Source organism: Varanus komodoensis, unplaced genomic scaffold, assembly GCF_004798865.1.
Source record: "Varanus komodoensis strain SLA01 unplaced genomic scaffold, ASM479886v1 scaffold9, whole genome shotgun sequence".
In the NCBI taxonomy this organism is placed as follows: Eukaryota; Metazoa; Chordata; class Lepidosauria; order Squamata; family Varanidae; genus Varanus; species Varanus komodoensis.
The window spans coordinates 10,682,759-10,709,203 of record NW_025336598.1 but is presented as its reverse complement, the minus strand read 5'-3'; the positions used below and the strand labels follow the sequence as shown (position 1 = coordinate 10,709,203).

The window sequence follows — 26,445 nt, the reverse complement described above, 5'->3', positions numbered from 1 at the left end:
TCCCTCCTCATCCCTGGCACTTGATCTAGATAGTCACCAATGGCTAAGTAAAATGCACAGCCTGAAATGCCATGGTGGCAGAGGTCACTGCCACTGGTCCTCATTCCCAGTTTGCAGGCTTATGTGCATTGAGGCCGCAGAGCATAAGGTCACACTTTAGTTGAACAATGCTGCTGGCCCAGCCCTATTTTTTTCTGTATGCTTGAGTTGCTGTAATTCTTTTCTGTTGGGAAAAATAAGTGCTGCAGGTGAGAACAAGACAGAGAACAGAAATAAAGGGATAAACAGTAATTTTCATATTAGCAAACTGGAGAATAATGTTTGCATTACATATTACTATATATTTCTTTCAAGGTTTTTTGCAAGTCAATAGGAAATAGATTGCATAGAAATACTTAGTGGCTGGAGAGTGCAAAATGTCCCCGCAGTGCCTCTCCCTCTCAAAACAGTTAAGTCCCATCTTTAGGGGACAGAATGTAATTTACCTTCAGGTGCAGGTCAGTCTCTTCAGTGCAGTATTTGCACAAAAAATGTAGCAGCCAAGACAGTTGATCAGAGGAAAGTATATCCCCAAAAGTTAGATAAAACAACTTCCTATTTTTAGGCAGAGCCTAGAAGTATAGAATTTGGTTTATTTAAATTTCAGCATGTGGGACTTTACAATATTCAGGTTTGGACAAAGTAGAGGCCATGAAACGAATGTAGTAGAAGAAAATAGTTTGATCTTTACTCAATAACGGAATAAATAATGATATGATTAACTACGGCATGAAAGTAATCTTCATACATGAAGCTTAATATGGTCTGTGATTTAAATTAGTCTGTAATGTTAATGAAACAGCTTTACTGCTTACACCTCTCTGCTTTCAACCCTGCATATCTTAATTCATGTGTAGCATAAACTGGGTTTACCTGTACTTTCAATGAATTAAAAGTTCTAAGAGTTTTAAGAGGAACAATTTAAATATTACCCCTCTGTGAATCATTAAAAGTTACTGAATTTCTTAGTGCATTTTGGGCACAATCTAATCAAAGTTAAGGTCTCATGTCCCATTTATTTCAGCAAGAGAGACTGAAATATGCATTTAACATTTTCACTAAAATCCTTTGGACTTTGAAGTTTAGAACTTTGCTAAATTGCATCTTTTGTTTCTGAACAATGCATGCCTGTGTCTGTTTATGTAAGAGAAAAACCTATTGAGTTCTGTGGGGCTTGCTCCCAGGTAATATTTGACAAAGCTGTAAAAAATAAGCATATGTATTACTGCTAATGAAACTGAAACTAATGAAATGTACAAACATAGATTCCATGTGCCAGATTATTATTCATACACAGAGTCCAAGTTTTAATTGCTCCTTTCTTTCTTATAGGGCCTCTTAAACCAGTTGGATTGCCTTTGCTGGGTGGATTTGCAAGCAGAGCTGTTGAATATTCCATGATCCCATTTCACTTGCCTCTTCATGGAAGCTCCTAAGTCTAACAGCAAAATCCATGAATTGTCAAGATAGTCCTGTCACATAGTCCCTAATAAGCATGCAATACTGTGAATTATTGTAAAAACTGAGCAAGTTATTGCTGTAATAAGAAACTGCTTCAAAGAGCTAGACACTAAATTCTTTTCTGGGTGTTGTATTTAATCAAGTTGTTGGGGTTGCTTGAAAGCAATGTGTTTCACCTGGCCTAGAAATGTAAAGGCACAGTCTGCTGGGAAACGTCCCTGGAAGATTGTGCCCATTCTGATTACAAAAAGCATCTTATGACTGACTTCTGAACATGCATGCCAAAGTCTCTTAAGAATGGTTAGCCATTCAGTTTTGATGCCCAGAAGTTGCATGCTTGACAAAATGGCTTCCAGAGGTTTTTTCTCCATATATATAGTAAAATAGAGTTGTCTGTTTTTATGTGACATGTTGCATGCATCTTAAAATATGGGTCTTAAGATGCATGTCTTTTTTTAAAAGAACAATGGAAACAACCTTGCAGAAGATACCTGATATAGCCGCTTCAAAAACTTCTCTCTGGTGTAATTGCGATTGCTATAATGAGCCCGATCTGTTATGTGTACTTCGTGTTAACATGAGCTTTTTGTCTGCAGAGCTTCCTTAAAATTACCCCTTTTATGGGCAATTGATTGACAAGTTGTTTGACTATAAGGGTTCTTTACTGGATACCCTGGACTTCTGCACTGTTACCTCACCTGAGACAAGCTTACAGGAATGTAATCATGGAAACTATGGGCTTAACTCGCAACCAGGTGGCGGACACTGGCATTCCTAGTTAATGAATGGCGAAGAATGAAAATGAGGGTCACCAGAATGGCCTGAGCCTTGTTTGCCAGTGTTGGAAGTGCTTTCTTCAACCTAGGTTCCGGTCCAGGCAGTTCAACTGGTTCAGCTCAAGTGAGCCTGATGATGGGTGCACATCTGTATTGGTAGGATTGGACCAAGACTGCTGCCTGAACCAAAGAAGACAAAGCAGCCCTTCTTCCCATTCCATGTATCAAAGCTGACTGGACTGGCAGCTGCATCTTACTTACTGGAGGCAGAACAGCATCCTCTGCTTCACCCAAGGCCAGCAGAGCTTAAGGCAGCCCAGGACAGGATGTTTGGCTCGCACAGCTCTGACCTCCAGCACCGCACTGTTGTCTCCACCTGCGCCACCTGTTGCCTGCAACAGCCGCCTTACTCTGCTTAACATAAGGCTGCTCCTGTTGGGGTATTTTAGTTCTCCCTTGTCAGTCCAGGGCAGTAGTCTGCAAAGTATGAGGAGTAATTGAGTGCAGAGGGAACTTGTTCACTATCAGTTGGGGCTGTTACCCCAGTTATGAGCTATAAGCCGCTTGAATATATAGCTTGAGTTTCTAGGTGGGAATCCAGTAATAAATCTACCTCTGCACCCATTTACCAATTATATATTGTATTCATCTTAGTTAAGTGGGACACTTTTTTGGTGGACCGTGCAAGTCTCCAAGATGTCAACTCTGGAAAAAGTTCTTTAGGCTGAAGGGAAAGAGGACATAATTTTTATGGAGGCTGAAATATTTCACTCTCTTTTCCTCCCTTGAGCCAGACCTGCCAGGCTTTCATTAAATGGCAAAGACAATCATGTATAGCTTGGTTCATGGTATAGTCTGTAGCTCTGCTCCTCCTCCTCAGCCTGAGCTCTCTGTATGGAAGTATCGAGAACAGTGTAGCAAGGAGACATTTATGCACATGTATATATTACTTGGATGATGTTGCTTTAGTACTTGAGCTATCGTTTAGTTTTGCTTGATAAACTGATTTTTTAATGTTCGTGGCCAATCCTACAGTGTATAATCATAGTAGGTATTTCTCAAAGAATTCTATCTCTGTAAGGTCACCTACTCATTTTTTCAAATTATATTTTAAATAAATGTATAAAATGCCAGAATGTTTAAACTTTTGTAATGATTCAATGCCAGTTAAAAGAGATGGATTGTTGCAGAACTACACTTGGCAAAATAACTGTAGGGTAAATCCATTGCAGACTACATTCTGCAGTATCTGTTCCAGCAGAGCTATGTAATGCACTGTAAGGTATAATTCTGTCCACTATAGTGAAAAAAGGCACTTATAGACCTTCTGAAATTACCAGTTTCTGTGTGTGGTTATCCTGGGGTTTCTATGCATGCACCTTGGTTTATTAATCCACAGAACAGTTAATACTGATTGTACTCTATTACTGAGCCAGTCAGTGATTGGCAAGAGGAGAGGAGTTGCCTATTCATTTTTCCTTAAAAAAGGCAGATGTAGGATCCCATAAACAGTAGGCAGATATCCCTGAACATAGGTCCTGCTGTGCATGGTGACTGAGGCAGGGAATTTTAGTATCTCCTTGGCAATCTTTGTGCAGTGGGGTATATAGCCCATAGCAATCTGCATGTAACTTACTATCAGAACATCATTTTTAAAAGTAGAATAAGATCCTGCTAGGATCCATTCTTGCAAACTAGCAGAAGTATCTTTGCATATTCCAAGGTCAGGAAACTAGAAAAATGTAGAGTGAATCTAAGCAGCCAACCATGCATTAGGCATCTAAAGGAGTGGCAGGGCCGCCTGGACTGACTGCTTAACACACTGTATCTGTATTTTGTAATCAGGCAGGCTGTGCCACAGCAGCTACTGGATTGCCACGAAGAGTAATCTTTACAAGACAGCAGGCAGTTACTAAACATAGCTCTTCGCTATAGCCACATTTTGAACACAATCCAAAAGGCCACTATTTTTTAAGCATGATTTTGATTGCAGATCACCCAGTGGTTCTTAGCCTCTGTCCAAATAGCATAAACATATTCATCAGGACATCAAGGGCTACCTACGTTTACTCCAACACAGCCTGTATACTGTTTTCAGTGGACCTTTGTTAAAAATACCCATGCTTTTTACCTGTGGTAGCTAATATGCTGGACTTTTATTAGAATAACACTCTCAGTTCTGCTGCAGTAGCTTTATCACCACTCCCACACCCAATCCAGCTGCAGTTACAAGGAATTCATGGTGCATGTCAGCTAGCGGCCCGACCTAAGGATACATATCCATACTGCAATGGTTGGTCTCACCTGCAGCACTATTTTCCCCCCATAGTAAAGAACTATAGCAACTCAGGCATACATTTACCCTCTAGACAAATGATGCCCTTATATCTGCTACTGGATAGTGTTTGTAATAAACAGATGCTGTTTGCCTTGTCCATCAAACAACATTACTTGAATAGTCCCTCTTCTGAGTTCTGTTTCTTGGTCATGCTAGGATTTAAAAACATAGCTTTTAGGTAACTGTCACCGATTAAGGTCTCTCTTCAGAATGAGTCAAAAAGCACTAGGAACGTGTACTAGCAGAAGTCAGGCAGAGATGGATTATAAATTACATTTGAGCATACCAGGTAAACTTCCAAGCCCCTTCCCTACATTCACTGTCTTGAATTCCAGTTGTGCTTTGGTTTCTGCAACCCTTCCAATATTCTTATTTAAGTAAGCACAGTACAACAGCCCTTTGCACAAAAGTTTTTCAACAATCAACTTTTCAAGAGCTGAACTCTCAAACCATTAGTTGTTATTGCTTAGATCAGTTGCAAGATTTGTTACAAGCTACTGCCACTAGTGAAACAACATGGTGCAAGTAGACATGGTGCAAGCACTAAAGAATAAAAATAAAATACATTGTCAAGATCTATGGTTAAACCAAAATATTCCGTGTTACATACTGATCCTTTAGCTAGTTAACAGGTTGAAGCCCAAGACTGTTAGTGGAAGCAAGCCTGTGTAAAGGAACCTTCCCATTTAGTCCTGCCCCATTCATAAAATTGCCCTGTTTTTAAAGCATGGACTGTGGTACAAGTGGGAATAGGCTGAAGTTTTAGTGATCTGCTGTTACAAAGTGCCCCCGCCCCACTATTTTTCAGGAGCAGATCAGGGGAAGGAAGGGACAATAAATTCTATTCTGTGAGCTTCCACCCACTTAGAATTCTCCAGATCTAACAGAATGTACTGTAGGATGCCCCTAGTCTCTCTGATTACCTTGTGCCTCTATAAAGCCCATATTCCAACTTTTCCCATTTTGAAAAGAATTAAATATATGCTGAAAACCACTGCAACCTCAGCTTTAAAAGAAGGAAAAAGGCCAACAACTGATCCATTTTATCTCTGATTGGCAAGTTGTCACAGTTGCAACCAAGTGGGATCTCTATAGGCTGCTGTTGCTAGGTCGAATAGGACTGCATTCCAAAAAGAGCTGCACTTGGATAAGCCAATGAAAATGTTCATTTTTGATAATGCAATAAAAGTGAGATTAATGTATCTATTTTAGATCATTTTTATTGTTTTAAATCAGCTCCTGGCCTCCCCATAACCAGATTCTACAAATGAAAGTTTCTGAGAACTGGAACTTATTTGACACAGAAGATAAGCAGCCAATCTTTAAAATGATGTGCCTTAAATCTACCCATGAAGTAGAAGCTAAGTTTCATAACACCGTAACTGGTCAGCTGTATAGTTTTTAACCAAAAGCTCAAAAATGAAGAGAACAAGTAGTTTGCAGCTCTTCTTGCACTATTGTTTTGTACATTGTGTGCAATTTTCTGAATAAGCATTTTAGCATAAAATGACATCCTGGGGTTGTAGCTTCACAGAAAACTATGAACATAAATCATTGTACCTCTTTGCATGTACATACAAGACTTCAGTATAGGTCATTCAAGAATCAGATACTGTCTTTTTAACAGTATGTTGTAATTTTTCTATCCTTTTGTTGCTAATTATATATTCTTTCTGGTTTTATTTTGTGCACAGATGTTAATATATTTATGTAATGTGATGTGTAAAAGTTATTCATAAATTCAATAGTTTACCTTGGTGCAACGCTGTATAAAATGCAAAGGGTTTTTAAAATCTTACAGATTATAATTATGAGAACATATGGTATGCTTTTTAAAACATAATTTCCATTTATTCTATGAAATGTCTGTCAATTTTTTAAAAAAATCTAAAAGGCCATTGATTGTAAGGGTAACAAACTCTTTAAAGAGTCATTTAACAAGCCTTCACTTTATCAACATTTTTACCAAGTGTTTGGTGGTGGGGATGACACTTTGTAGGAAGTTATATCAAACTCAGAATAAAAGGTTGTAAACTACCAATTTACTTCTGTTGTTTTTACATGGAGAAGGTTTCCATAACTGTTTTAACAGGTCACTTGGGGATTATAGCACAATAAAATTGATGGACAGACAGATTTCAGTTCAAAACCCATAGCTGACTTTTCCTTGTCTTGTGTTTCTTAATATACAGAGCATTCCATATACAACTGCTAAAATTAACAATACATAGAGCTCATGAATCAGTCTGTGACTTAAATTTCAAACCAGCCTTTTATCAGTCATGTCTGCGAATAAATTCCAGCAAAACTGAATGCTGTTACGGTGCAACCCAATGCCCTGTGCACATAAATCTTTGAACTCTGCAACTTATGTGCATCCTATATATAGAAAGAAGAGGGGCACCAGTGGTCTGTGCTGCAGTTGCACCTCAAACAAGGGCCAGGTAGGGAGCCTGTGATGGCAAGAAGAACCTTACTGCCCCCACCCCAGCATGCTTTTTTTACCATCTCCAAGGCCCAGTTATAACAGTGGGGCAGATGGCAGTCAGCAGAAATTTTGGCAGCACAGGCTGGGGGAGTGGCCGGAGAGCTTGGGAAGGCAAGGTAGGAGCTTGGGCTAAGGATCGGGGGTTGTGGGGGCTGGAAGAGTACAGAGGACGGAAGGCTAGGTTAGAGAGGCCAGAGAAGCCCAGGGGCATGGCAGAAGCAGTGGCCTCTGAGGCTTGTAAAGCCACATTCAGCCGTTGACAGCGTCATCCCTTGGTGGTGGCCCTTAGTTGTGTCCTGGGTTGCCCAGGGACTCTCTTCCCCAGGGACTTTGTCTTCCGTGAGGGAGCGGTTCTTAGCCCCAAGCAAGGGCAGCATAGTGCAGGCAAGACAAGGGTGCAGAGGGCTAAGGCTCTCTAAGGGGTGGCCTGTGCCAGTCCAGGTTGCCTGCAGCTCCAGTGGCATGTATGTCTTCCTCCCCAAGGAGGTGCCAGGATACACTTGTACTAAGTGCAAGCTCGTGTCTGAGCAGGAGTGGGTCCTAGCTCTCCTTGAGGAAAAGATAAAGTGTCTGGAGGATGCCATTGCCCACCCCATCCAAGGGATAAGGGACGGGGTACAGTTCCTGAACATTGCCCAGGAGGTCCTCCAATGACAGCCCTTTTCCAGACAGGACAAAGGGAAAGGGGCCACTAGAGAATTGGCTGACAAAATGTGGAGGCATGTCACCCTAACGAGGTCGAGTCCAGCACCACATCCTCCATCTCCTGGTGTGGGAGTGGAGCTGAGAAATAGGTTTTGCTTGAAATAGGTGTGGGAGTGGAGCTGAGAAATAGGTTCTGCTTGAAAAGACTGGGGCCACAGGTCCCCTGGGGGACTGGTCTGCTCAGGAAGCCTGGCCTGAGGCCAGACACTGCTGGGGGCTGCTGTCAGAGGGAACACGTCAGGTTCCTTGACCATGGCAACTGGTTCCTCACCAATGGTCTTCTGGCGAGGTACAGGGTGCACCTCACCAGGAGGGAAAGCAGCTTTTGGGAATGCTCTAGCGGGCTTCATCCAGAAAGCTTTAAACTGATGCGGGTGGAGGGGGACAGGGCCCTCAGAAACCAATCATGATCGGATTGGTGAAGGAACAGGATTAGGGTCTCGGGTACGGTGATGTAGGGACTGCAGGGGCTGGCATAACTAGAAGGTTCCTGCTGTGCCAGGGAGGCTAGGAGGAAGGAGGCCAGGAAAGGGGTTTGCAGGAAAGTGCTGCGATGTATGTATACCAATGCTAGGAGCATGGGAAACAAGCAGAAAGAGCGTGAGGCTCTCCTGGGAAGAGGCGGGTACAACCTGGTGGGATTAATAGCAGGATTGGAATGATAACATAGAATGGTATGCTCTTTTTAGGAAGGACAGAATGGGAAAGGGGTGTATGTAGTGCTGTATGTTCAGGAAGCAATAGGGTGCAATGAGATAGGAAGTGGGTAGAAGGGTATCAGGTAGAGATTGACTGGTCTGGAGGTGGCCAAGGATCTGATAGTGGGTTTATCTTATCACCCATTGGGTCAACCTGAGACCCTGGACAATGCTCTGATTGGAGCATTGGGATTGGAAAGGTATCCCAGGGGAGAGACTGGGTCATAATGGGAGACTTTAACTTTCCTGATAATAGTTGGGAGATGCACTCAGTGGCAGCTGCTAGGTCCCATCACTTCCTAGAAGCTCTGGAGGAAGGGTTTTTCATCCAGAGGGTCTGAGAGGCAACAAGAGGGAGATATATCCTAGACTTGGTTCTAATCAACAGGGAGGATCTGGTGGATGAAGTGCCGACTAGGGGAGCTCTGGATGTGAGTGACCACTCTATCCTATGCTTTGAGATCAGGGGAGCAAGGATGAGTGGTAGGTCAAGTACAAGAAGTTGGGACTTCTTGAGGGCCAACTTCTGGCAGTTGAAGGCCAGGCTGGGGGAAGTTTCCTGGGAGAGGGTACGGGAAGGCAAGGGAGGTCAGAAGAGGTGGATGGCTCTAAAAAGGGAGGTCTTGGAGGTGCAAACCTTAATAATACCACTGATTAGCAAAGCAGGGAAGTGTAGACGAGCGCCACCGTGGATGCGAAGAAAGAGGTGGTAAAAAGGATTAAGACGGGAGAGGGACCTTCACAAGAAATGGACACTGGGGAAAGAGGACAAAGGGATTAACAAGAGAAGGCTTCTTCACAAGGTTAAGGCTGATTATGAGCTGAGACTTGCAAAGAATGTCAAGACTAACAAAAAGGGCTTCTATCAGCATATAAATAGCAAAAGCAAGGGGACAGGTGGTGGGAACATTTAAAAGGGAGTGAGGGGATCTGGTTACTGATGTAAAGGAACTGACACTGATGTTAAATGATTATTTTGCTTCTGTGTTCTCCCCAAAGAGGGTTGGGGGAGTTCTATCTGGGGGGATAGATGAGGTTGGGGTTACAGGGACAGATTGGAGTAACCTCACTAGAAGCCAAGATGCTCCTCATGGCTCTGGATGTTATAAAGGCACCAAGCCTTGTTGGTAGCGGGTGCTCTCACATCCTTTGGCCTACATTTTGCAACCTCATGGAAAATGGGAGATCAGGATTGGAGGGTGGCATCAAGTGGTTCCAATCTTCAAAATGGTAGCAGAGGGAATATGGGGAATTACAGGCCAGTTAGCCTTATGCCCATTCTTGGAAAAACAATGGAAAGCCTCATAATAGGGAAAGCTTCAGAAACCCTAAATAGGTTGGGAGGTTGGCAGTGACGCAGCAGATTCCATAAAAACAGATCCTGCCAGATGAACTTTGTGGAATTCTTTGGTAAGGTCTTGAGGTGACTTGATTGAAGGGACATGGTAGATGTGGTTTACCTGGATCTCAGCAAGGCCTTTGACAAAGTGCTGCATGATATCCTGGTCACAAAATTATTGTGCTTTGGTATAGGTTGATGCAATGTCCAATGGATTACGGCATGGTTCATGGACCACAAGTAGAGAGTGACTATCAGTGCGGAATCATCAGGATGGTAGCTGATAACAAGCAGAGTTCTCCAGGGCTCAATTCTGGGACCAATTCTGTTCAACCTTTTTTATCAATGACATGGTGGAGAGGATAACCAGTCTGCTGACTAAATGCGTGGATGATACCAAAATGGAGGCAGTGGCCACAACTGAGGAGCAAGTGATCCAGATGTATCTGGACAGAGTATGGAAGTGGGTGGTGGACAACAGGATGACATTCAGTATGGATAAGTGCAAGATCTTGCACTTGGGACACAGGAATCGGGTGACCCAGGTACAGGATGCAGGACAAGTGGCTGGAGGGCAGCACTTGTGAAAGGGATCTCAGGGTACTTGTCAAGAGCAGGCTGAACATGAGCCAGCAGTGTGACGCGGTAGTTAAGAAGGCAAATGCCAGCCTTGTATAGCCAGAAGTATGACTTCCAGATCTAGGGAGGTGTTGATACCACTCCACATGACCACAACTGTTGCATGCCCACAAGTAGAGTACTGAGTCCAGTTCTGGGCTTCACATTATAGGAGACAAAACTAGGTTAGAATTGGTTCAGCACAGGGACACTAGAAAGGTAGACGGGTTAGAAGGGACGACCTATGAAGAGAGATTCAGGAAACTCGGGTCTGTTCAGCCTGGAGAATAGGAGACTCTGAGGGGATCTTTTAGCGACTTATAGGTACATATGGGGATGTCATGTGGAGAAGTTCTTCCCTGCAGTGGGGGGTGCAGGACGTGTTCCAATGGAGAAAAGCTCAAGGAACCTGTCTTCAGGTCAGATGTCAGGAAGTACTTCCTGACAGTTAGGACCCTAGAATATGGAACGGGCTTCTAAGGGAAGTGATTGAGGCCCCATTAGTGAGGGCATTCAAGAAAAGATTGGACAACCACATGTTGGAGATTACATGAGCGAACCCGGCTGGAGCTGGGGGTCAGGCTAGATGGCCCAGGACACTCCTTCTGACTTGCTTTTTTAGCATGCTTGTGCCAGTTGCAAGGGACATGGGGTGAGGGCTCAGTCTTCCAAGTTCCAGATCCAGGATCACAAAATCTTGGAGTGAGGACCCAAACAATGTCGTAACTGAAGTATTATGGACAGTCTTCCTTGCCATGATCACCAAAGGTGTCACATGTAGTAAATTAGAAGAATTCCATCCACCATGAGGCACCTTGCTTGTAGCATTCCAGCAGTAGCAAAGCATAAACCATCACTTAACATCTAAGAACAAGTAGTACCTGCTGTCAGACTGCTGGTTTGCAGGTAAGGCCAGCCCTTTAGTTTAAAAACAGGAAGGTTGTTATACACAGGTGGGCACACGCAGCACACTCACTACTTGCACTTTTGCTACACAACACATGAAAGAAGCACATGATTTGTTGGTGGATTATAATCCTTTTGAGTTTTATGTGGGAATCTATCTTCTCAAGCCAAGATAAGTTATTTTCCATTAAATTAGTAAAAATAAACACTTTCCAATAGAAGTTCTTTATTCTATTTTATAAATATGAGTTTCATGTTACATTTTGCAAGGCAACTAAAGACCACATGTTTCTATCTGCAAGAAGCTAGATATGCAGCAAACCATTGTTAAATTAAGGTTTGAGTCTCTATATTTTATACTACAGATGCATTTTCTTTAACAAGAAACCAAGCCAGAAAAAACTACTTTCAAGTACAAGAGTCAAGGCTTCCTGATTTAATACCTATAATACTTCATCTAAAAAGAGTTGCAAAAATTAAAACCAAGAAATGATTTATTGGACTTTTTAGATTCAATATTTAAAAGTGTGTTCATAGCAAGAATCGTTAGTCTACATTTCAGTCAACCAATTCTTCGTCTAGAAGCTTAGAGAGATTCATTCTGGTTTTTGCAAGTGCTGCTGTTTTCGCTTGGCGAGATGGCCTTGAACTTGCTAGTGAAACAGGCGGGTGAACTTCTTCACTGCTAAAGAAAGATATTTTCAATGACATAAATCCAATTAGCAGGTTTAGTTGGTACAGTACTAGAAGGAATTCCTGATGTTTGGCTAATTAAAGGTCAGTGTGTGAATCCAGCCCACTTTACCTCTACAAGTCCTGGTCATGAGCATTGTTCCTCACCGCCCATTTTCCTTTGCAACCCTCTTCCACCGCTGCCCCTTCCGCTGCTGCTTGCCCCAGTCAAACTCGGAGCAGGTCAAGCACTAGCAGCCAACATTCTTCTCTCTGCTCACCTCTTCCACTGCACATTGCAATACATTTTGTAGACAGGCAGGTTGCTTAGCTGTAACTGTTGTCCTTTGAGTGGTCATCTACGCACTCACGCGCATGGGTGCTGCGCCTGCACACTGTCTGTATTCAGGAAGATTCTCTCAGCTAGTAACATTTTTGGCAGGGACCCCCTCGTATAAATGGCCAGTCCAGCTGGAGAATGCCCATTTGCCCCTACTGGTACCGACACAATAGAACATAATACATGATAGACATGACAGAAACAGATTGTATTGCATAAACTCATTCACCAACACTGATGCGGGGCCAGCGGGTGGGTACTGTGAATGCACAGATGACCACTCAAAGAACAACAGTTACAGCTAAGCAACCTGCCTTTCTTTGTCGTGGTCTCTGTGCATAACACATATGGGTGATTAGCAAGCTTACCGAACTCAGAGGAAGGACAGTGTCGTTATTGAAGGACAGTCGAAAGGATGGCACAGCCAAAAGAGCAGTTCATTTTAGCCTTTACATCAAGATGGTAATGTCTGATAAAGGTGCATGGGGTGGACCGTGTGGCAGCTTTGCATAAATCTTGTACAGGTACACCTGCATGTGAGGCTGATGAGGTGGCCACATCTGGTTGAACGGCCTCTTGGGAGGATTGGCAAGTCCAATTTAGTGAGTTGGTATGAAAGCTTTATGGTTTTGGCTGCCCATTTTGACAAGAACTGGGGTCCTATCGGTGTTCCCTTGTCGTGTTCAGAGTACTTGATAAACGGTTCTCTGGAAGGATTTGGTTCAAGATCGGTAAAAGGCAAGTGATCTGTGGACATCAAGACTCTGGAGTGATAGTTCAATCAGTGTTGACAACGCTGGGAAATATGCTGGTAACACGCTATCTTGATTAAGATGGAATGTTGTCGCCACATTTGGGAGGAAGGTTGGGTCGATACAGAGGACCACTGTTTCCTTATGGAAATTCAAATATGGGGGTGGGGGGGGTCCAACCCAAAGGGTGCATAGTTCACTCTGTTGGTCAGGGAGGAATGCAGCAAATGATTCCATCTTCTGCCATAGGAAGTATTTATAACGGGTCATAGTGACCTTGTAATTGGAGATTCTGAGTCCAAGTCCCATGGTTGAGTAGATTAGGAGAGACACCATATCAATCTTACATCCTTCATGATCATCTGGTGCAGTGTGCTCTCTCTTTTGCTGACCTTGCACAAACTCAATGACACCAAGTTTGGATGGGGGTGTCAAAGCATAAATGAAATGTCTTGCTCCCTGACCTTATACATCGACTCCAGCTGCGGAGAAGTTGGATGTGGGTGGTTGGGTAGCTCCCATGGTTCCACCATGATACCATGGCCTGAAGTTGAGTGGAGATCAGTGGCAGGGCCACCAGAACCGTGTCCTGATAACATCATAGATATTATCCTGTCCTGGATCCATATGCTGTTAGATGTTGATCCCTAAGGAGGTTGACATACGAACCAGTAGTTTAGAGAAGCGTCCCATACTCTCTCCGGGTGATCCTGGGCCTTGAGTCGAAACCAAAAGGTTGGGTGAGGTAGATGCATGCTCTGTGCCTTCTGAATCTGATTCAGAGAGGTAAGTTGCACTCAAGGATGAGGAATGTGCTGGTGATCCTTCCTCCATCAGTTGAGCTGTGGCAGTTGTTTCTTCTTCAGACGTGGACGGTATGTCTGTGGGTTGTTGTGGTCTGTGATGTGCAGAAGGTGGTGAGTAAGGGTATCTGTAGGGTGGGAGGTATTCCCATGGATATCCATGTCCATAGCCTTCATATGGAGGAGGCATCCAGTATTGGGTCCTTCCATACCGAGGGTACCCACGTTTGAACGGAGGTGGTCTTTGGACTGAACCCGGTGAGGTTTCTGGTGATGGATGCCCGTTCAGAGTCGGAGTAGAAGGATGTATTGGCTCCTGGTGCTCTTGAACTGTGTATACCAATCACTCATATGGTAACAGAGAATGTATGGGAGACTCCCGAATCTCTCCCTCCAAAATGGAAGTTCTAATTATCGGTTCTGGTGCTTGAGTCTCAGGTGGGCTGAAGCGAGACCATGAAGAGGGTCTTGGCAATGGTTCAGCATGCAATAAAGAGATGGTCTTGGTGTCATCCATATTGAAGGAAGACAGAACAAAGGGTCACTCAGTACCGATGCGCCCTGTCCATTTCAGATTGGTATGGAACTTCCTTCTGTGCCAAATAAGAATATTTCATTTTCTTGTCCAGCTTCTACTTTCTTTAGCAGTCCCTTCACTCTTAAGGTGTTTCCTTTTCTCCTTGTGCTTTTTAGGAGATTGAGACAGTCCTCAGCGCTCTTTAGCAGACTCAGCACTCTCACCGTGTTTGGCATGTGGAGGTGTGCTTCCTTCGGCCGCTGAAGGGCTGGCAGACTGGGCCCCGGTAGCCTCTCTTGTTGTGATCAAGGCTCTATCCCAGAGCTCCTTCTGGAGGCGGTTTTCGCAGTTCTTGCAAGCCTGTTTAGTGAAGGGTTGACAATGGACGCATTTGTCCACGTGATGCCCTTCACCCAGACAAAGCAGGCAGAGAGAAAGCGTGTCCATAGACGGCATTTTCGCTTCATGCTGGACACACCTTCTAAAAGAACACTGTGCCATCAAGAGAGAATAGGAAAGTATAGGGTAGAAAGAGAAAGACAATAGATGTTTTTTTAAAATATTTTTTGGGGGAGGAAATATGTAAGGTGAAGAGGGAAAGTGTTTGTAAAGGAGGGTTTTGAGGTTGTGGAAGAGAGGATTTAAAAGGTTTAAAGTTTTAAAGATTAGGTAGAGACATTTGTGAGGGAAATCAAAAGTAATGAGAGAACCTGAGGCACAGTGAATGGAAGTCGAAAGCAGACTGGTGATTGGGTGGAAACTCTGCCCATTTATATGGGGGGCTGGGGGAGCGACGATCCTGCCAAAAATGTTAACAGATGAGAGAATCTTCCCGAATACAGGCACTGCACAGGCGCAGCGCCCATAATGTGATGCGCAGAGATCACGGTGGAGAACTAAAGTACTTTCACAAGGTAAGAGTTCTTAGAAAGCAAACATTCACTAAATGTCTGTTATAAAGAAAATGAGCAAGCAATGTCCAATTTATATATTTACCTTAAAGCCATTAGGAATCCTTTCAAATGCAAGTGCTAGAAAAAGAGCATGAGCACACGGGTGTGCACTTCATTGGTCCCAGAGTCTCGTTTGATTAAAGAACTCTTAGCAGGTCAATCGATTTTATCCAATTTCACACACATGCAGCAGTGGCAGCCAAAAGAACGCAAATTAAAGGGAAAGCGGGCATAAGCACCACTAGGTGTGATGCAGGGAAGCTGTGTGGCCCTCCTTTCACTAAAGCAGCAGCCTAAACAGCTGGATCACAGTGGCTCCAACACAGGGATGTCTGGCTTTCTTCTCCATGCCTTCTTCCAAACTGGCTAGATAAAGCATCCCTTTTCCCCACCTGTCTTTTTGCACTTCATTGCTACTTCCCTGGGCTCCTCACAAAGGAAAATAGGCAGGATATAAATGAAATAATACTTTCTGCAGCAAAGGGAATGGGCAGGAGCTCCCAGGTCACCATACTTTTAATGCCCAGTTAACTGGAAGCATTACTTTTATTATCTTAGAATGTTCAAATAAATTGAACGCTGCTGCCACACTGTATGTATGCACGCAAGTAAAAAACCAAATCACTTCAGGACTACCGAGTTAAATGTCTGCCTTCCGGGCGGAAGGGGAACTTGACACGGGAAGGAGGGGAATAGAGTGGTATTTATCCAACTACAACAGTTGCGGCAGAGCCATTCCTTGTTCATGCACGCACGACGTACCTTTCAGGTTCTGCTATTCTACGATTTCCTCTTCTGGGCAAAGACTTTGCTTCAGTTTTCTTCACACCTAGAAGTGAAACAGATCATTTTCCCCTCCCTTCAAGCCTGTTCTAAAATTATACTATCCCTTCTCCTGCCTACTTTGTTACTGGCCCACCCACACCAGCCTTTTCCGTTCCCTGTGTGTCCACCCGATGCCACCATGCAAAGCTTGGCTGGGTGCCTCTGGAGAGGGCCCCTCCCCTGCCAGCCAGAGAATACCAGCAAGGACAAATATGTCTCTGCGCCTGCGTTGACCCATGGACTTGGGGCCAAGCTTTACAGGTTTCCAGAGGACGCAGAAATGTCACACGGCCAACGTTTTCATCCATTAGAGCAGAGGAGGGCAACCTGTGTAGGACGCTGTGTTTTAGATTTATTTTATCTATATTTTGTATTGTTAAAACATCCTGAGACTTCAGTAATGGGATGGCCTTCAAAAGTTTTAAATAAACAAACAAAGAAAGATAGAAAGAAACTACTCTGGATTAGGGACATGGTACCTCCCCCTAGAACAAGCCACTACTTGGCCCCCCTCCCACTCCTCCCATGACATCATTCACCCACCATTTTACCCATTTTTTAAAGTTTATATCTCTAAACATGGAGAGGCATGAAATCTGTACCTCTCTCCCTTGGCCAGTTCTTTCAGGAGCCGGCTCCTGCAAGGCCCAGCAGAGTTTCTCTTTCCACTGCTAGCAGGCCCTGATCAGAGTACACTGAAGGCGTGAAAGTATGTTTACTACCTTTTGTGGCTTTGCTTCTTGGAGGTACTGACTCTGCAGATGTGTTCTCTCTCTGCTCAGCAGGTTGGCTGGTTTTACTTTCTGTTTAATACAACAAACAGCAACAACAAAACTTGTAACAAAGATTTGTACCAACGCATTTACTAAGGTGTAAGTCAAACTCATCAATAGGAAAAAACAAAAACATTTGTCTAGTGAGATTTTACATTTGCTTACTATGTTCTGTGACTGAACTAAAAAGAAGCCCCACAATGATTTATTTCTTGATTCAGAAGAAAAATTGGCAAGCATCTCTGAACCACGCTACATTTTTTCTTCATGGATGTGCAGGAAAAGGGGCATTGTCATGTTCTAAGCCAGCATCCTCGGAACGGATGTCTGCCAAGGTTTGGACACTGCAGGACAGCCAGATATTGGAAATTATATCCATACCAGTTCCATCTCATGCCCCTGACATACAATCATTTCTAGAACTCTAGAGGCCATTGTTGCATTGCTCAGTTCTATTGATTCGATTCAAAGCTGAGAGAGCAGCATGAACAATGTGAAGAGCAAGCAAAGCAGCCCTTTATATTTTTAAGAGGAAGTCTAAGTGCAACACTAGACTCTCTCAAGTGAGTTTAAGAACAAAATGCAGCAAGCCTGAAAAGAGCCTCAGAGGGAGTCCCTGGGCGAGTCTCTAATTACCGTCCACATCGTGATCAGCGGGACTGTATGTTCTGTCACCACTGTGCGGCGTGCTGGGATCCCTGGCGTTCTGACATCCTTCGGAAAGGTCCGTCTCCATGGTTAGTTTAGAGATTTCTCCATTGATTTGGTTTCCCCCATTTAAGTTTTTCTTCACTTTTTCAACCATCCGTAAGCACATTTTATCTTTCACAGTCTGCAGTAGTAACACGGGGTATAGTTTAAGGAGTGGAAATCAATTATAATACACCCATCATATGCATTTTTTCATCTTAAGACATGTGTGGCACTTCTAGTTAAGCTCAAATTTAAGAAACATTTAAGTTTAAGGAAAGCTTAAGACAAGGAACCCTAAGTATTTTTAATGAATAGAACACAGTGGTGAAGAATTCAATCAAAGCATGGTACATATACAGTAAATGTTATCTGAATGGTCATCTTGTGTTTTTAAAGCCCCTCACTCTACAGACTTCTTCAAACCAATAAGCTAAAAGGAAGTAAGAACACTGCCCTTATCTGAATAAGTCCCCCGTTTATATACAGAGGATAGAAGAGGGTCTTCCCAGTTAGGCTCCTTCTCATACTTGCTCCAATAGATGGGTTTGATGCCACTCATACATGTATGTACTTTCCTGTATGAAAGGACCACTCCAGTTTCTGGGTGTAACATATCATCCCAAATACTAGTTTGCCTAAGCCCTGAGTACTGAAGAAATGACCGACAGGAGAACCAGCCCATTTGGCGAGACCCTCCTCCACAAAGGAGACTGGCCATGGATGCTGTGTGTCCCTTCAGGGGCCCCTGTGAGGCACTGAAAATGGGAGAGTATACTGAGGAGTGGGTGAGGAGAAGGGACAGGGCACTGACTCAGGCCTGGGCACTGCTTTCCAATCGCCCAGCCTCTGACTTCCAGCAAAAGTAACACAGGATCCACCCCCTCCAGCGCCAGCTTCGCCTTTCTGAGTGCCTTCGGGCGAGAAGCCCCCAAGAGGCCCTTCCCTTCATAAGGCTACCTGTTCACTGCCATTGTCACCAGTTGTTACTGCTCTTTGCTCATCACGGCTACCGTTTGCTTGCTTGCCAGTCAGAGCACCCATGGGCAAATGGGAGGAGGCAACCACTGCTCCTCTGTTGCACCACCCCCATTTTCTGCGGCAGGAGCAGAGGCAGCAGCTTGCAAGGGCACAAAGGAGAAGAGACTCCAAGGGGCTCTTGCCAGTGGGCATCTGCTGGACAGCAAGTGCTCAGGAGGTGGCCACCTATGCCTGTGATCCCAAGGGCCAATTAACTAGCAAACAGGCCCCCAGTCATACTTCTGGAGTCCTTGCAAAAGTTTTTGCATCAGATAATTTCTCAAGCAGGCATTCCCAGACTAGCACAGGCAGGCCACACCACATTCCCCCCTCTTTCCATGGCTCATTCTTGCTCAATTCTGTAGAACTTCCAGCTGCCAACCACCCTTAAAGTGTCATGATTTGAGATCTGTATACATCCCCACTCCATGGAACAGTAGTTTTAACATTTTTCCCCCCTGCCTTCCAAACAAACTAGCAGGATGAGGTGGTCTCCCTTAATCTCCTGCATTCTTCCCTCCAGACCCAGGTAGGAGACTTGTCATATTCCTCAGATTTTGGTTTATGGCTTCCATTAGGTCTCACAAGTAATTATGCTGGCTAATGCTGAGGATAGTCATATGCCACAAATTGCCCATATTCACTCTAGGTTTCTGCATAAAAAATGATTTGTGAAGGAAGGATGCAATGATACAGACTTCCAAGCAATCATTTTAGAATTCAAATATGTATGTGGAAAATGGATCTTTGTCAAGCCACTAAGGTCTTCTTTTCTCACCTTCTTGAATACTAGTGAAATTTTACTGAGACATGCCACAGACTAACAATTAAACATTTGAGCTTAATTTCTATCATTACACATTATTTCATTCACAGGAAGTACAAAGATAATTAAATGCATAAAGTAGGCTATTACCTACCTCAAGGATTTCATCAAGCAAAGCTAGCAGGTCTTTTGAACAGTCTTTATTGAGTTCTAAACAACTCAAAGCTTTCACATAGATACGGACATCCAGTGCACTTGGATCCATCAAGATTTGATTGCATATTTTCATCGCTAAATTGTCATGGACTGTCAAGCCCTGGAAAAGTCACTACAATGTTGTAATGTCTGGCTGCACATCTTTTAAGGATAAGCTAAACTTGTTATCCTTCTGAAATTTCTAAGGTTACTCTACTATAGCCTGTCTTCAGTATATGACCCTTCACAATAATTGCCAATAAAGTAAGTTTTGATTGTGCAACTTTTAAAGCAAGAATGCAACTTGAAAACATGCTGGCAGTTTTACAATACTACTCAAGTCAGGCAACTTGTGGCCTCAAATGATGACCCAGTGACTCCCTTTCCAAGTGCTCCAATCCAATGGAATATCCTCTTGTTCTAGAGCAGTTACCTTCAAATTGCACTGGGAAATTGCAAGGCAAAACTGGTTACCCAGCACTAGAACGGTGGGAACGTCCTGCACTGGAAGACCTCAAAGAACGTAGCAAGTGACTCATGCACAGGCCTTGTAAGGCCTGCAGTGTTCCTGATGCTCTCAAGCGCACCAGCACTGACTCTGAGCCTGCTCCCAGAGCAAGTGTCCTTGTGTGTGAGCAAGAGCAAGTGTCCTTGCAGGACTATTGAGTCTCTACTCCAAGGGTGCAGACCCTCAGGCTCAGGGGCCCAATCCAGCTGTGCACGGTTTCCCCAGCTGGCCCCATCTCCACAGAGTCATTGGTCATTGGATAGTTTCACAACCTCTGTGCAGCCTTTCCTAAGGCTTATCTGCTAGTAGTAAGAGCTAGAGGCGACAGTATTCTGGTACTTGAACCCCAAACCTGGCACCCACAGCCCTGCCCAATGCTGCAGGGCAGCCCCAGAAGGCTTCTCCAAAATAGAAGGCAGCTTTCAGGCTGAGAAAGGTTCTGCTCTACTTAATGAGAATTAGTGCAGGCTAATGTGAGAACAATGGCACAGAGCTCCACAGGATCCAGTTAATTTCCTCTCTGCCTCTCTGATGTGGACTAGCTTGTTCTTCCACTTTATAATGCCAGACCTGAGTACCACACTGTTCCAAGATTTATCAGGCAGAATTTAACAATGCAAAAGGAATATGTAGCATTTACCTGGATCAAGAGGCCTTGCTCAATCTCAAATCAAACAAAATAGCATCCCTGGATAAATCCTGGCATACCTGGGAATTCTTGGCACATTGATTCAGTCCACTAGGTCTTGTCAAGTCCACAAAAAGTTCAGCAACATTACTTATATCAACTTCAGACAATGGGGATGAAGCAGGAGCATTAAAGATTATTTGCAAAGTTGGAAGAAAAGCTTCTTCAAAGCACTCCTGATTTGCCCTGAATTTGTAAAACGTGAGAAAGGAAAAGTTAATACTACAATGCATTAAAAGCTTCCCAAAATTGGATATTTTTAACTCAATGTCCTTTGAAACTTGATACCCTGTTAAGGTCATACTACAGAAGAACTTGCTTAAGCAAGGCAAGTTGGAAAAATTTTAAGTTCTTGCCTTCACTTGCCTCTGAAAAAGCTTCAAGTAGGGTACGTGGATGTAGAGCCAGAACTCCTGCAAGTTAATTCTACCAGAAATGTGGGACTAGACAAATAGACACCTGGCTTGAAACTGTCCAGTGTACACATATACTTGCCTTCCAGTTGTCCAAAACATACTGAGATTACTGTGAAAAAACCCAATGTTTCAAAGCATGCCCATGCTCCCCTGGAACTACTTGACTCAATAGCTAATGAAAATCATGTGCTCAAAACAAGGGAGGAAACATTTTTATTTATTTATTTATTTTTCAATTTATATCCTGCCTTTTTCCTCAAAGGACTCAAGGCAGCTTACATCATTCTCCTCCTCCATCTTATCCCCACAACAACAACCCTGTGAGGTAGGTTGGGCTGAGAGTCTGTGACTGGCCCAAAGGCACCCAGTTGGCTCCATGGCCGAGCGGGGACTAGAACCCAGATCGCCTGAGTCCCAGTCCCAGCTCTTAACCACTACACCACACTGGCTCTCTATCATCTAATTAGAAACATCTAATTTCCCCAAATATATTATTTATCCTATGATCACACCATCCAGCACACTGTCTCCTTCCATTTCTCCTAACTTCAGCCTTGGCCGTCACAGTAAATATGATCAAGCAATACAAACTTAGAGAAGGAAAAGGGTTTGTGAATGAACAAAACACTGTTTTTGTTGTTATTTCATGGAAGGGGACTATTTGCATATCCAGATCTTCTAAAATACATTCAGGAAAGCTTCTTTCCTTTTGCTTTGTAAATACTACACATTAATAGAGGATTAGATAATCTTCTACTCAGGGGTCCAACACAGGGGGAAATACAACTTTGTAAAATAAAGCTCATCATGATCAAAACCCTTCTTCACATCCAGGCTTCCAGGGACTTAAAAAATACCAAAATGAAGGAATGCATCTCGAATTCAGATGTGGGAATAAATAAATGCAATGTACTGCAAAATGGAATGGATGCAGAAGCTCACTGGATTGAGGAGAATTATGACACATAATGCAGGGTGGACTTTCCCTCAAACTGAAGCAAGCTGCTCATATACCATGCCAGGTACACACTTTGGGAGAACAAAAGATCCAAGAGTGAACTATATACACTTACCACGAAGTAAGTCCCATTCAACTCAGCAAGACCTATCTCTAAGTAGGGACAAAGAGGATTGCAAGCAAGAAAATGGACAGTATTTTTCTGCTGTTCAATTATGTTCAATTCAGAGCATCTGAAATGTTAAGGAATGAAAGGCAAGATAACACAAAAATACCCATACCTATTTGAGTAGGCAAATAAAGGGAAGAAAACTCCCAGTGAGTGTCGGAGTCGAGTATCGTCTTCAGTTAGTGGATTATACCACAACAAAACAAGTCGAGAAAGAAGTTTAGCACTTATCAGTCGTCCAGAGAATATGAGCTTGGCAAGGCCCTCAGCAGATTCAGTTCTGAGTTCTGAAACCTGAAGAAGAGTGCTTTGGTTTGAACTGCATGCACTGATTTAGATGAGCAGGTGAGGGAAAACACTCCATGTATCCATCCTATTTGAATATCATTGTGAAAGATCAGTGCAGTGGCACTTAAAAGCTCCCAGTCCTATAAGAGTTGACATTACTTAAGCCATAGATCTATCAAAGACTATAAAAATGTAATAGCCTGAATCCAGACTTAATCCTACCTAGGATCCTATGTCTGGGTCCTGCACAATATCATGGGATTATGTCTCCCTAGTAAACATTCCACAGCCAATGTTGAGAGGGATGCCCCCCTTTAATTGTGCAAGATGGCCCTTAGTTACATTCCTTCACATCACCTCTGAGGGGGTGCTAGGAAGGTCAACTTCCAGGGGGAAGATCTCTCTTCTTCCCTCCTCTGGCTTCCACCCACTGCAATAATTGGTTTAAAGCAAAAGGGTTCTGCTGGTGATGTTTGCAGATGGATCCTTCTCTTCAAGTAGTGAATGTGTAGAGCAAGAGGAAGGCTTTGACCTCACTAACACCCACCAATCCTAATCAAGACTACCTTTTCCTCTGCTGCTATCAAAAGTGAGGAAATGGCCATTTTAACTGAGATCGTTGGCAAAGGGTGAGAAGCGTTGAGATCACTCCATTCCCATAGTCCTGATGCAGAAAGTTGATCAATATTACTAGGGTGGCAGTTAAAGTGGGGAGGGAAAATGTATATCATCATGTCCATTTCTTTACTGCCCCATAGCCAAAGTTCTCTGGAAAGTTTATAACTGCATAAGAATGTCTATTTTGAACTTTTCCCCAATGCTCTCCACACTAAGAATCTCTCTCCTCTTAAGGGTCCGTCCTTCCTCCCATTTCTGCACAACTTAGGCCTTCTTGCATTTCCACATTCTAGCTATTGAACTGCCACCTCCTCTCAAGTGCCTCGCCACAGCCTCCTTCCGGTCGATCTGGGAAGACTGAGGCCTTGAACTTGCACAGACCCCCAAGCAAACCAGAGCCTGTACTATCTCATGTTCACCCCACCAATTATTGCCCACATGTACCCATCTTACACCCAACCATTTACCCAGATAAACCTCTTTTCCCCTCTGCCCCGACGCTCCATACATCCGTTTTCCTATCATAATCATCCACCAAGCAATAACCTTTCCTTCTCCTGCCCCACACATCCTTCCTTTGCCTGCCTTCTTCCCTGCCCCTAGTTCCCTCACATCCCCAATCCCTCCTGTCCCACGCCTTCCTTTCCTCACATCCCCCACACCCCCTCCTGCCCCAGGTCCCTTTCTCTCCATACCCCATACATCCCTCTTGACCCATCCTGCCTCCAGTCCTTTTCCTCAACACCCCATATCCCTTCTCTCTCACCCCACCCCCTTCTGCCTTCACACTTCAGCTCCCCTTGCCCCAACCCTATATTCCCCTGCCCTATATTCCCAGTCCTATTCTATGCCCCCACCCCAATGTGTTCCCAACCCATCCTCCTTCCCTGGGGCCCCTCAACCCTCCCCTCAGACCCACAATCTCCAAAGCCACACATGCATGAGTGAGTGTCTGTGTGTGGGAGAGACGGAGAGGGGCTAGTGTACATGTGTACTTCCCAGAACCATCCACTCCTACCCCACACTCCACCACTCATGAACTCCCCAGGGCATTCTGTGGGGACAGGTGCAGCCCTTGAATCCAAGAAAAAGGTTGCCCTGATCAAGAGGAAGCTAGCTAGCAAAATGAGGAGGAACATTTATGTTGCTGCAACATCAGATTTTTCAATGTGTAGTTCAGCTGAAATCAGTAAAGCACAAAGTCTGAGTATATACACTTGTCAGTGTTCCTTTTCATAATCATTTACTGTCCCTAGTGCTAAATGTTCATAACAATATTATGCCGAAACTTCACCCAGATTGATCTTTGCAACTTGTAGCCAAACTCTGCATCAATACTGAAAGAATTTACTGCCTTACCTCACTGTCCAAGAACCCAGAAAGAAGCTGAAGGAGATTGTGAACAGTAGCAGTTTCTTCTTCAGTTTCCCTAGTCTCCTCCTGTTCATTCTCTCCATTTTCACTTTGGGAATCTTTTTCTTTGTTTGTTTTGAAAGGCTCTATTCCAAACATCAATAGCTGGTCAAAGACAGCCTTTAAAGCACTTAATTTTACCTTCATTTCATCAATTTGCAAGGCCTGGGCAGGATAAGAAAGACAGGCAGGATGTATCAATTCATAAAATCAGTATTAAACTATACACCAGCCAGAGTTCAGTCTTTTTTAAAGTAGTTCCAACTTGTGGTATATTCCTGAGCTTTGCAAAGTGTTTTGCACCCTGCCTTTTTCCAGAACAGAAACCAAAATCAGAAATGTAAATAGATTTAAAGGGCCTCTCTATTTAAGGCATCATTTCACTGGTTCGCTTGGCACCTTGCCTCCAAATACCAATAATCCAAATCAGAAAAAGCTTAACAGGAAGAAAGGCGAAGCTAAACATTACAAAAGTTAGTCCAATAACTAATGTGCTGGACAAGGGAGGATCCCTGAGAGAAAGCTTCCTGTCTGCCACCCACAACCCCACCCAAGGAGCCATCCATTGCATGGCCACAATCAACCTTCTCTGTGCCCAAGCAGAAAAGACGTATAACAACAAGCTGATGAGTGGGAAGATACAGTCCTTCACACCTCAGGACACCAGCTGTTGTGAAGACATATACATTTACAGTTTAAAAAGTGAACTGACATTGAATTACGTTGTCGCATGAGGTTCCCTAAAAGTGGCAGATCCCTGCCCACAACGCCTTCCATTGAAAGCAGTACAAGCCCTTCAACCCCACCGCTTACATGAATCATAAAGCTTATTAACTGAAAAGTGACAGCATCAGCAGGGCGCAATTCAGCAGTCTTTACCTGTAGCAGCAATGCAAGGTGCTTTCTGGCAAAGTCTTTGCTTTGCAGACCACAACAGCCCAGACATAAAACTGCCATATTTCTTACAGCTGGATGGATATTAGTAATTCCTGGAATGATCTAAAACACAAACAAATGCACATTGCTGATCAGGAAGAACAAAAGGGACGGAACAATCCTACAGTCCTTAGACCTTAGGGGCGGGCTTAGAGCTCCCTCCTCCCCCCCCCGAACACCCGCCGCACTCCGCAGCTCCGTGGCCGAACACCTGCCGCGCCGCGCTGCCGCCACCGCCGCCGGACCTGAGGGCACCACCGGGCCGGGGGCCAGTTGACGCCGCTCCCGCGGCCACCACTGGGCCACCCCGGACACGGAGGACGCCGGGGCCACACCAGGCCCACCGTCAACGGCACAGAGGAGGGCGCCGCCATCTTAACGCTGGGTGGGTTTCAGATACTTCAATTGGTTCAGAACAGAGCTGCCAGGCTGTTGACGGGGACTGGGCGTTATGCTCACATGACTCCAGTCCTCTGTCAGCTTCACTGACTTCCCACTGAAGTCTGGGCCCAATTCAAGGTGTTGGTGATCACTTATAAAGCCCTGAACGGCTTGGGTCCTGGCTACCTGAAGGAGCGCTTACGTCCATATATGCCCGCCCGCCCCCTGAGATCAGCAGGAGAGGCCCTTCTCCGGGAACCTTCCATGAAGGAAATTAGGAGGATAGGTACTCGGAGGAGGGCTTTCTCTGCGGTGGCGCCCAATCTATGGAATGCACTCCCCAGAGAGGTCCGCCTGGCGCCGAAAAACAAATAATGACGGCGCCAGGCGGACCTC

The 26,445-nt window shown here is 44.2% G+C and overlaps 2 protein-coding genes and 1 long non-coding RNA gene across 7 annotated transcripts in view; 1 reads left to right on the top strand and 2 right to left on the bottom strand.

Annotated features, from left to right (window-relative positions):
* The window catches only part of LCORL (ligand dependent nuclear receptor corepressor like), a 94,962-nt gene extending 88,311 nt beyond the window's left edge, over positions 1 to 6,651 (top strand). For all 5 annotated transcript variants that reach the window (XM_044418496.1, XM_044418497.1, XM_044418499.1 and 2 more), the window contains one exon: positions 1,372 to 6,651. In XM_044418496.1, the coding sequence (XP_044274431.1) occupies positions 1,372 to 1,475 (104 nt within the window). In that variant the 3' untranslated portion in view covers positions 1,476 to 6,651. The remainder of the gene's footprint in view (positions 1 to 1,371) is intronic.
* LOC123017262 overlaps positions 1 to 26,445 on the bottom strand; it is a 731,707-nt gene that overhangs the window by 212,735 nt on the left and 492,527 nt on the right. The window lies entirely within an intron of this gene.
* NCAPG (non-SMC condensin I complex subunit G) overlaps positions 11,659 to 26,445 on the bottom strand; it is a 33,050-nt gene continuing 18,263 nt past the window's right edge. The window contains exons 13-21 of the mRNA XM_044418503.1: positions 25,612 to 25,731; positions 24,679 to 24,897; positions 22,526 to 22,707; positions 20,891 to 21,056; positions 19,634 to 19,795; positions 17,640 to 17,835; positions 16,953 to 17,033; positions 16,168 to 16,234; positions 11,659 to 12,053 (exon numbers count right to left, since the gene is read on the bottom strand). Of these exons, the coding sequence (XP_044274438.1) occupies positions 11,927 to 12,053; positions 16,168 to 16,234; positions 16,953 to 17,033; positions 17,640 to 17,835; positions 19,634 to 19,795; positions 20,891 to 21,056; positions 22,526 to 22,707; positions 24,679 to 24,897; positions 25,612 to 25,731 (1,320 nt within the window). The 3' untranslated portion in view covers positions 11,659 to 11,926. The remainder of the gene's footprint in view (positions 12,054 to 16,167; positions 16,235 to 16,952; positions 17,034 to 17,639; positions 17,836 to 19,633; positions 19,796 to 20,890; positions 21,057 to 22,525; positions 22,708 to 24,678; positions 24,898 to 25,611; positions 25,732 to 26,445) is intronic.